We start from the raw sequence: 11126 nt of genomic DNA, 5'->3' as shown, positions 1-11126 counted from the left end.
AACATTTAGAGATGGACTTACACACTTGCTTTACTTCTCTCGGGGATAACTTTGTCGGAGATGAAATGCCGGGTTGCTAGTGAAGCTCCAAATGCTATCCAGACCACTGACAGGTCCCGCATGCCACAGCCGCTCTATCACGTGATGCATACTGCTCCGACGTGCTAACGTTCTGAGGTGAGTTACGGCGTGTTGCAAGTTTGTGAGGTGCTTTCGTGATATTTAATGGATTGGATTACATTTTTTATTTTTCTCCGATATCCGATCCAGTAATTTAGGTCAGTATCGGACCGATACCGATACGTAATATCGGATCGGTCCATCTCTAGTTCCATTATTTCAAAATATCATTCTCACATTACATACAGTGGGGCAAAAAAGTATTTAGTCAGCCACCGATTGTGCAAGTTCCCCCACTTAAAATGATGACAGAGGTCAGTAATTTGCACCAGAGGTACACTTCAACTGTGAGAGACAGAATGTGGAAAAAAAATCCATGAATCCACATGGTAGGATTTGTAAAGAATTTATTCGTAAATTAGGGTGGAAAATAAGTATTTGGTCACCTCAAACAAGGAAAATCTCTGGCTCTCACAGACCTGTAACGTCTTCTGTAAGAAGCTTTTCTGTCCCCCACTCGTTACCTGTATGAATGGCACCTGTTTGAACTCATCATCTGTAGAAAAGACACCTGTCCACAGCCTGGACATGGATTTTTTTTTCACATTCTGTCTCTCACAGTTGAAGTGTACCTCTGGTGCAAATTACTGACCTCTGTCATCATTTTAAGTGGGGGAACTTGCACAATCGGTGGCTGACTAAATACTTTTTTGCCCCACTGTATCTGTGTCTTATTTATTCACATAGTTATTTATTTCATCGTGTCCTATTTATTTATTTAATTTTGAACACTTTGGAGTTCCATATACATCAGGTTTCATTTGAGATATTAACAGTTTAACTGCTTTTCATTTCTTTGAGCGATCTGGTCCTTAGTTGTTTAATTCCCTTTCTTCTTTTCTTTTGGGCTCATGGTCACGTTCCCTCTCATTACAGTAACAAAGGCATCGACCACCTGTCCTCCATGAAGAGGAAGAATGCGGTGCTGGTGTACGACCTCCTCCTGGAGATGCTGGATGCCAACACAGCCAGCAGCAGCAGTCAAACATCATCATCCTCGCCTGGCTCTGACACTTACTCTGAACAGCAACAGTTCCCCCCACCGCCATCTGACCTGCAGCCAGGCCTGGACCAGATGGCTACAGCTGCTGACAATACCACTGTGCCTCCAGCGGAAGTCCCGGTCCTGGACGGACATCTGCTCACCCTTCAGTCTACATCTCCATCACAGAATTTAGCGGGGTCTCACTTGGACAGCAACGAGTAAGTTCTGTTACTGCACTTAAAGCAGACGTGTTAAGTTTAGAAACAAAGAAAGGTGATGGAACAGAGGATAAGAAGGGAGGATAAACTGAAGGAAAAAGGAAAAAACAAAACAATGTAGGTAGAAGCTACTGGCAGGGGGATGGTGGATGAGTAGAAGACAAGAAAAAGGGAAGATAGGAGGCAAATGAGAAGAAAAGGAAGGTAGATGAGGAAAAAGGTAAAAGTCGAGAAAGAGATGAAGGAAGACAGAAAGGAAAAAATGCAGCAATAAAGGAAAGAAGCACAGTAATGATGGACAGAAGGAAAAAGAAAAATGAAAGGCAAGTCAGCTTGACCCACAAGTGTTACACAAAAGCCTACAAGTTATAATAACAATATATATATATATATATATATATATATATATATATATATATATATATATATATATATATATATATATATATATGTGTGTATATATATCATCAAGTAAGTACAAAATAACATTACAGAACAGTTACAGAACAAGAAAATGTACAAAAAACATTGTCTGCATAGTTGTGGTAAAATACCCAGCCTCATTTCTTCTCTCATTTTCAATTCTGTCCTTGAACTTGACTATTCCAGAGCAATGTTTTTCTGGTTATTAACCCCAAAACACCAATGTGCACTTTTGTAACACTATCACTTTCATGTGGGTTAAAGTCACCCAGCTTTAGTTTTCTCGGGTTAAGCCACTTAGCACTATGAACCTATGAATCTGAGCATTAAAAGCTGTCCTTCTGATCCACTACTTTGCCCAAAGCATTTGCTTGTCTGCCTTGGAACCTGAACACAGTCATCCAGCATAATAAAATAAAACGTTATTGCACATAAACACTATTGCACAGGATGTCATCCATTGCAATGTACTCACCTTTGGATTGTTGTTTTAAAACACATATGAACTTGAGTGACATCCTCTTCTTAATCCTTAGGCTTTAATATAATGCCAGCCCAACTATAAAAGGTGTTATATCACGCTGAGGTCCGGACTGTGCAGGCCAGTCAAGCTCTTCCACACCAAACTCGCTCATACATTTCTTTATGCTTTGTGCACTGGTGTGTAGGGGCCATCCCCAAACTGTTCCCACAAAGTTGGGACTAAGAAATTGTCCAGAATGTTTTGGTCTGCTGACGCATTAAAGGTTTCTTTCACTGGAACTAAAGACTGAAAAGCAACCCCACACCAAACTCGGCCATTGGATTGCCAGAGAACATGTGGCCACTGCTTTAGAGTCCAGTGTTGCTGTGCTTCACACCCTTGCATCTAAAACTTTGCATTGTGCTTCATGGTGTAAATGGTAATGGACTGATTCTTATATAGCGCTTTTCTACTCTCCCGGAGTACTCAGAGCGCTTAATACAACATGCCACATTCACCCATTCACACAAGCACTTTCTTCTATGATTTTAAGTGCTTATTAACTAACATTCACAATCTGATGGACGCATCGGAGAGCAGCTTAGGGTTAATATCTTGCCCAAGGATACTTAGCATGTAGTCTAGAGGGAACCAACATTAGATGACCCGCTCTGCCTCCTGAGCTACAGCCACCCTGGCGTGATGTCAGGCTGGGATGCAGCTGCTTGACGGATGGAAACTCGTTCCATGAAGCTCTCTGTTTTTGAGCTAATATCATGGTCACGAGAAGTTTTGAGGTCTGTAGTGATCGACTCTACAGAAAGTTGGTGACCTCTGCAGTGACCTCTATGATTTTGCATGGTTGATCTGATATCCTCGTGTTGGTGTTGTTCCCAGATCATCATACTAAATGTTGTTCCAGGATCAACATTGCAAGTGACCAATCAGAATGTTGTGACGTCATACTTTTGCGACTTCGGGAAAAACCGGCGTAAAACAAAAAACTGTACTTAAGCTGCGTGAAACCGCCTCTGTCCGCCGATCAACGGACCCTGACCCTAACCCTAACCGTAACCCTTTAATAAACAGTAAGCAGAATTGATATTGTCCTTGCAACATTGGAATTTCATAAATGCACGAATGGCTTGGCGCGCAAAGGAATAACGTCACAACAATGTGATTGGTCACTTGCAATGTTGAACCTGGAACAACATTTTCATGATGGTCTGGGAACAACACCAACACGAGGATATCAGATCATCCGATTTTGCATGGCTGCCTACCACAAATGGCTGAGTTGCTGTCATTCCCAATAGCTTCCTTTTTTTATTATTATTATTATTACACCACTAACAGTTGATTGTGGATTATTTAGTTGGGAGGAAATTTCACCATTGGAATTCACTGCGCTCCCGAGAACGACCCATTCTTTCACAAATGTTTGCAGAAACAGTCTGCATGCCCCTAAGCATGGTTTTATACACCTGTGGCCATGGAAGTAATTAGAACACCTAAATTCAGTGATTTTGAGTGGTGAGTGAATACTATTGGGAATATAGTGTATTTATATCCAAAGAGCAGTTGAAACTGTAAAAAATGCCAAAGATAAAACAGTGTGATAGGAATAAAATAGCATTTTTAAAACAAAAAGGTGATTCTCAAATGAGGAATAAAGTTGCTCATAACAACTATTGATTTTCAAGCTTGTTAGAACTGAACTTATACTTTCCATGTGTCTATTTCTATTTCCATTTTTTTGTAGCAAAAGTCTAAAAAAACGAGGGGTATCTCAAGACTTGTGCACAGTACTCAAACTTCCCAAAATGAACTTTGACTTTATTCCATGTCCAGAGTGCTTAAGAATAGCAAATCATTCCCTTCCTCTGGAAAATAACTGTAATAATTTCCCTCACAGTTACATTTCTGCGGAGCACCTGTCACTGGATAATAGGGATGCAGGTCCAGGTCCATCGGTGGAGCCAACAACCTACGTCATCCCTGATAGAGTTGTCACGGAAACAGCTTGAGAGTGACAGAACTGACTGAGGCTAAACCTTAGTGGATATTCATCACCCAAAGATTGGAAAAAAAAAAACATAAAAAAACAAAACAGAAAGCGCTGTTGTGAGGTAAAGTTTCTCTTGTCAAGATTTTTGTAGTCTTTAAAAAATTTTTTGATCGAATGTATATTTTGTGTGCGTAAATATTTCTTGTGAATGTGCACTACCATCGCTGTTCATAAGGACATCACTGGCTGGCTGCCCGGCAGCCTGTGTGCGTTTTTTTTGATAAACAGTATTTGTATCTCTTTTTATCACCTTGATGTAACATCCAGAACAAGCCATCTACAAACCGTCTCCACTTACTCATAAGGGTGCACTTGGCCAACAAGTCAACGTTCATTTCTGTAAGATTTGTTAGTCGTACAAGGACGTAAAAGGACGCTGTTCTCTGTCACCCTATTGTGTTTTTTCTGCTTTTATTACTGTGCACTTTGGTGTTTTAATCTGTGCCTGTTTACGCAGGAATTTTCTACAGTCTTTGTACTTATCTGTTTGTGGATTCGATCAACAGTATGTGGCCTTTTACCAAAACGACTGTTAAACTTGTTCTCTGTTTCTCTGGTTAAACTAATGCTGAATTTATACAGTAAACAGTGGCACAGACCCCTTCTGCAAAGGCTACCAGCAAAATTTGAAAAAAGGAAAATTTCACAATTTAGTCATAGTAATACATCTAATCTGATATAATGAGCTTTAGCAACTTTTTCTCAGACTGTTAGATTTAGAATCGGAACAGCCTGACTGCCTTAAACAAGCCATACCTAAGCCATATGTTTGTACAAGCTAAAATGCACAAAATTAAATTACTTTACAACAACAGAAACTTAGTTTTTTATACTTGATTTCAGCACTTGAAGTTTATCACACTTGAAGCTACTGATCTTGGCTTTACTAATATGCTAATGGTAACACTGGTCACTGTGACATCACCCGATGGTTGGTGAGCCCCCATGATGAAGCCTTGAGTGAAGAGTTTTCATTGTTGTCCGTAACAAAGAAATTTGGAGATAAGAAAAGTCTAACTCGTTTTTAACTGTGAAAATTACATAAATATCTTAGATAATCCTCCTTTTTAAAAATGCCCAGAATTGTGAAAATTTACTACCTTTTTCATTATTAATTTTAAACTACTGCCTGAGCCCATAGTGTTTATTTAAGTCACAGAGTAAGCAGTTCTTGACAGATGTAAAGTCGTTGTGTAGCCAGGCAGATTGCCCCCTGCTGGTCATTAAAAATAATGTAGATGTGTATGGTACATGGGTGTTGGCTCCTCCTGTCAGAACCTGGGAGCTTTTCCTTCCCACTGTTGCCAACTGCTTGCCCATAGGGAGTCTTTGTATTGTTGTAGGTTTTAGGGTCTTTACAGTAGTATAAAGCACCTTCAGGGAACGGTTGTTGTCATTTGGCACTGTATAAATAAAGCTTAATTAAATGACTTAGCACTGTATGTCAGCAGTGTAACAGTAAGACACCAAAAAAAAGAGAAATGTGTTTGTTGCACGTTGCAGATTTATCCATGTTCTTAGCTGTAACTTCTCATGTAGACAAATTGAGCTTTGGCATCAGTCCAGAATCGCTCTGTTTTCAAGGTTGAGAAACTGTTGGCTGTTGATATTTTCCTTTAAAACTATTCAGCTTCTTGTACATATAAACCCTTAAGGGCTCATTTGTGTGTCTTCTTTGCTTTATGATCTCATTAACCACATAAGACTTGAGAGAACAGCCTGTTACTTGGAACATCAAAACTGCAAACAGCTTATTTTCCGTCACACAAAGCAAACTAAACGGAAATAGATGCACCATGTACTCATTCCCAAGTCATAAAATGTGCCACTTGTGTGCCAGTGTAAATTTAACCTTAGTGCCAGATTATTTAACCACTGTTAATAGACCAATATATGTTTACTCTGCTTTATTTCCTGATGTTTGTGGATTGTGCGCACATGAACACACACCCAAATCTGATGCTGAAGCTGTTTCTGTTGGCAGTCTGTGCACGCCGCACACACTCGTGTCAGATCTTGTGGATTTTTTTCACCTGTCTTTTCTGTGAACTCACAACCAGCAGCAGCAGCACATCGTGGCAAACATGGTTTATTGTCAGTTCAAAATTACAAACAGTACATCCCATAAATAAGAGATCACAAAATAAATCAAACTTTACACACCTTTTGTTGTTTCTGTTCTGTGAGGCTTTTGTGCCGAGGCTGAAATTATCTACAGTTTTGAATTGCTCATAGAATCTTCTTTATAACATTTATCAGTAACTTTAACAGTAAATTACACACATTTAATGATCTTTGATTGTGCATGGACACAGCTACATTCACCTCTCAAACGATTTCTTACATTCAAGTTCAACTCAAATTGTGCCGTGTGGCTCTTGAGACGCGCTGTTCATCTGCACTGGAACAAAAAACAATTCAGAAAAATCTCATGTGTACGTAATAATGGGTGATCGTTGCAGACTTTCGTGTCATTGGTCGAGTTGGATAGCCCTGCTCAAGTTTAAAACCTCAAAAAAAAAAGCTGTACAATTTATGATAAATACAGCTCAAAATAAATATAAAATTCCCTTTCATAATACATGGGTGAGGTTACATAAAACAAAAAGTCACATATAGGGCCAAAACCACAGTCAACTACCAGGTCTGTAGATGAATTGTGTTTTTAGCCTTTGGGGGTTGTTGTTGTTGTAAAGCTGCACATCGACTTTGTGAGGAAACTGTCATGAGCAAATTTGACAATAATATTTACCCACTCCCTAATATTTTAGAAGTAAAAATGGCAGTTACCTTTGGAAGAGAATTTGTTCCTACAGCTGTTAGATTTTTATATTCATTTATATTGTTTAATATAACAATTTTAATTATCTGTCTGAGCTACGGGACACCTGAGAGGATGAATTAAGTATATATGCATTGCTGGCTAGCCCACCAACTACCTGTGAACCTACAGCTCGTTCTTTTAGGCAAAAAGTGCCAAACAGCAGGTGAACAAAGTTAGCTGCTAGCCGGCTAATGTGCAACTTTGGAAACAGCAACCACAGCTGCATCAAGGTGACTCTTAGGTTGAGTGATCGGCTAAAATATCACACGTATATCATAGGAAAATATTCATCACACTGACTCTTAAAAGTTTGTTTATCACATTTTCAATATATCAACTTAAGAGTTTTTAAATTACAACCCAGCTAAATAGCACAGTTGAAAGCAACAATTTACCCTTTTTTTCTCAGTAGTTTTCCATTATATACAAGATTCATTTATAACATTAAAAGAACATTATGAGTTAAAAGAATGGTTGTTCTGTTGGATACACAAAGGCATGTCTGCTAAGGAGTCACTGCCATTATTTACAAGAAAAAAACTCTTACAATTCCTATTTTAAATATTTCAAAACCCAAATAAGAAAAAGAACACGTGTCTTTTCCGAACCTAAAGAAACCCCCTAAACAAACAAAATCGGTACAAATAGCTGCAGTGGTAGAAAATGGCTGGTGTACTCCTCACATTTCTTCAGTTGCTTTGGTAATAACCGCCCTCGAATCCCTCATACCGCACTATACAAAATAGAAGATATCAAAATAAATCGTGGAGCCTTTTTTCCTTTTGCACCGTCTGAATCTGAAAAGTGTGAAATTGTTTCAGCGGGGAAATCAGCTGGCAAATCTACAATCTAAAAATCACAACTTAAACACAGCAGTAATATGGCTTCTTGTTAAGGAGCATAAATAAATAAATAATTTAGTACAGCAATAAAGTTTAGAGTGAAGAACACATGATTCCTTCAGACATGAAGAACTGTGCTTCAATTTTGTATGGGAGGGAGCAGGTACATGACCCGTCACATTGTTAACGGTGTCTATTTGGGATTTCTACCTCCACTATATGGCTGTTTTTGTTTTTTTTCTACTATCCCTTTATAAGGAGAACATGGACACAAAGTGTGGCAGTGATCATGTGGGTGGGGGGCCGTTGGTGTAGTGCAGCATGGGGTAGAAAGATCGGGCAAAGTTGTTGGTCAGTGTACAGCTGTAGTTCTCTTCAGAGAGAGGCACCAGGCAGGCCAGAACCAGGAGCATGAAGAAGAGCAGGTGCAAGGGGAAAGCAGCTCGCAGAACCCGGTAGAAGAGGGGTCGCTGTGGGGAAGAGTCCTGTCTCTCCTCCCTGCAAGTGGATAAATGTTGAGAGAGTAAAGAGATGTTTATGTTGTTCACCAAACAGAACAAAAGTCAAAAACAACATCTTTATTTTTGTATTCTCAAATCTGCAATATAAACAGCCGTTTTGCACTTTGAGATCTAAGATTGTAGTTTTTTGTTTTTTGTTTAGAATAGAGACTGATTTAAGGTTCATTTAACTCTGACTCTAATTAAATAAAAAGGTACCTTTTGGTTGCTGATTGTCTGACCGGAGCTGCCTGCAGACCAGCCTCCTCCTGAATCAAAGAAAAAAGCACATGTGTTTATCACTTGGACAGCGGCTGACAACACTACACAATGGTAGAATGGTGTGTAATAAGAAAGTGAATTTTGCAGAAAATAGAGATTTTTGATAGGAAACTGGTCTCGAAGCACACTGGGAGAGATATCTGTGCAGGAAGTGTGACTTTATCGCGGTGGAAGCAAAACAGTGAAGGTAAGACAAAATTCATGACAATTTTTTCCAAAGATCTTTTGCTGCTGGTTCAGTGACTTTTGGTCAGGGAGTTTTGGAATCTGAGAGATGTCGGCTTTCAGCACCCAACAGCATGTTCGTGTATGTTTGCGCTTTGTGTTTGGTTCAGTGGTTGTTGAAATGGTTTTGTGAGCTTTTAGCTGAGATTGTGACGTTTCTGTGGATACCACACATGTCTATATTTAAATAACAGATCTCACAGTACATCCCATTAAACCAGATCTTCTCCTTCTTGCCTCTGGTATGGGGGGCACTGGGGGTCAACACATTAATTGTTTATTGCTTAATTACTTTGTGTAGTATGAATGGCCATAAGGGAGGTTTTTATCAATAGGAACAGCTGTAAAACTTATGAAAATGCAGTAAAAAGTTCAAAATTTATGCTTGTGTTTGTTGTGGTGAGCAGCACATAAAACTAGTTATTCTAAATGGCTTCAAGCGCACATTCAGATCTGAGAGACTCATTTAGACACTGATCCATGGCTCTGTGTTACAAGCACACATTTCAGCTTCTCTGCTTTTCAAGGACACTTTATATATAGTCTTTTTTATGTAATATACAGTACTGAACTGTAACTTTAGTCTTTTTCTAGGCAGCTTTTGTTTTTACAGATTTACTACCACTGGGGAAACAAGGGCAAGTTTGAAACCTTTTGTCCTGCACAACCGAAAATTGCTGAAAATTAAAACGGGTATGACTTTATCCAGCTCCTAGTTTAGTTATTATAAATTCTGCACTCTGCTTTGTAGACTCCCATGTCATTGAAATGCAGCCAGATGCTGCTCAGTTTATGTTTTCACTCCTTTCTTTGCGTTTTCCCAACTCGCTTGCATTTAAATCGGGCTCCCAGTCTTGCTGTGTACCTGGCCTGTACCACTGCACTTGCTGTCCCAAATACCGATGGGCCACTGATAACTGACATATGAAATTATCCCACAGGGTCTATTGTTTGACACCCCTGCTTTAAAACTCCAAGACATCTTTGGTGAAGACCCCAACCCTAACTAAACCTAAAAGCTAGGCAATCAGAATATGTTTAGAAAAAAACCCTCCAAAAAACCCAGATAGCAATTTTTGACTTTCTCCCCAATAAGTCTGTTTCAGAGGGTTAAACGTATTATGGTCTCATATAAATGTTAAAGAAAAAACAGGTTCCAGTTTGAATATTGTGTTCCCTGGAAGTTGTATGTTCAGGAGTGATCCTGAACATACAACAAAATGACCTTCAGTAGGCTCTGTGCTCTTTGCTCACTGCCCAGCACTGTGGAGTCCAACTGGCATTTAAATGGTATTGGTAAGGAGTAACGCCACTCCCGAGATCAATTTAATTTATTTATATGGTGCCAAATCCCAACAAGAAATGCCACAAGGTATCTGTGATTGTAGGGTAAGACCCTACAATCAGATGACCCCTATGACCAATAAAGTAGGAAGGAAAAACTCCCTTTTAACAGGAAGAAAGCTCTGGCAGAGCCAGGCTCAGGGAGGGGCGGGGCCATCTGCCCTGAGCAGTTTGGAGTGAAGGAAGAAAGACAGGACAATAAACACACTGTGGAGGAGATCGATATCTAATTAATGCTTGCCAGTACAAGTTTCTGGAATTCTGCTAGAGGGAAATATGCCATTCCTCCAAAAGATATTCCGCCCTCGAGGAAAATCAGGATTTGCTTTGCTTGTTAGCAAGTTAGCATTAATCACAAGCAAAACAGAGCAATACTTGTTTTTGTTTATTGTGACCAGCGTGCCTAATGAGTCACAAATACACAACAGTGACTGTGCAGTTTACAAGTTTTACAGTTTTACTACTGTTTACTCTCATTGTAAAGTCAGGGTTTGTTGGGCTGTTCTGACTTTCCGAGCTGGAAGTCCGAGTTGATGGGAATCCCAGATGAAAATTCTAATTGGGAACTGGGAAATGTGGACTTAATGTGTAACACATCACAAGACTTTTGCCTCAAATGTACTTTGAGATGAAATCAAACATCCACACTACCAGCATGCCAGGTGAATGTGTGCATGTTATCAGTGTAGCTAAAAATTGCTCAGTCTAAACACTTGAGTAAATTTACTATTTTAATATTTTGCATTAATAAGAATGTTAAACCTAACATGTA

The 11126-nt window shown here is 39.3% G+C and overlaps 2 protein-coding genes across 5 annotated transcripts in view; one reads left to right on the top strand and one right to left on the bottom strand.

Annotated features, from left to right (window-relative positions):
* The window catches only part of esr2b (estrogen receptor 2b), a 73903-nt gene extending 67358 nt beyond the window's left edge, over nt 1–6545 (top strand). For all 4 annotated transcript variants that reach the window (XM_085392063.1, XM_085392064.1, XM_085392062.1 and 1 more), the window contains 2 exons: nt 1057–1383; nt 4185–6545. In XM_085392063.1, coding sequence (XP_085248189.1) covers nt 1057–1383; nt 4185–4296 — 439 coding nt within the window. In that variant the 3' untranslated portion in view covers nt 4297–6545. The remainder of the gene's footprint in view (nt 1–1056; nt 1384–4184) is intronic.
* Nucleotides 6546–7769: 1224 nt separating this feature from the next.
* Nucleotides 7770–11126, bottom strand: part of syne2b (spectrin repeat containing, nuclear envelope 2b) — a 140300-nt gene continuing 136943 nt past the window's right edge. Inside the window, exons 127-128 of the mRNA XM_085392061.1 lie at nt 8723–8772; nt 7770–8501 (exon numbers count right to left, since the gene is read on the bottom strand). Of these exons, the coding sequence (XP_085248187.1) occupies nt 8291–8501; nt 8723–8772 (261 nt within the window). The 3' untranslated portion in view covers nt 7770–8290. The remainder of the gene's footprint in view (nt 8502–8722; nt 8773–11126) is intronic.

This window comes from Rhamphochromis longiceps, linkage group LG19 (assembly GCF_057381845.1).
Source record: "Rhamphochromis longiceps isolate RC_006_pf linkage group LG19, R_longiceps_female_GT1.1, whole genome shotgun sequence".
Lineage (NCBI taxonomy): Eukaryota > Metazoa > Chordata > Actinopteri > Cichliformes > Cichlidae > Rhamphochromis > Rhamphochromis longiceps.
The sequence above is the reverse complement of the archived record's forward strand: the minus strand, read 5'-3'. Positions and strand labels throughout refer to the sequence as shown.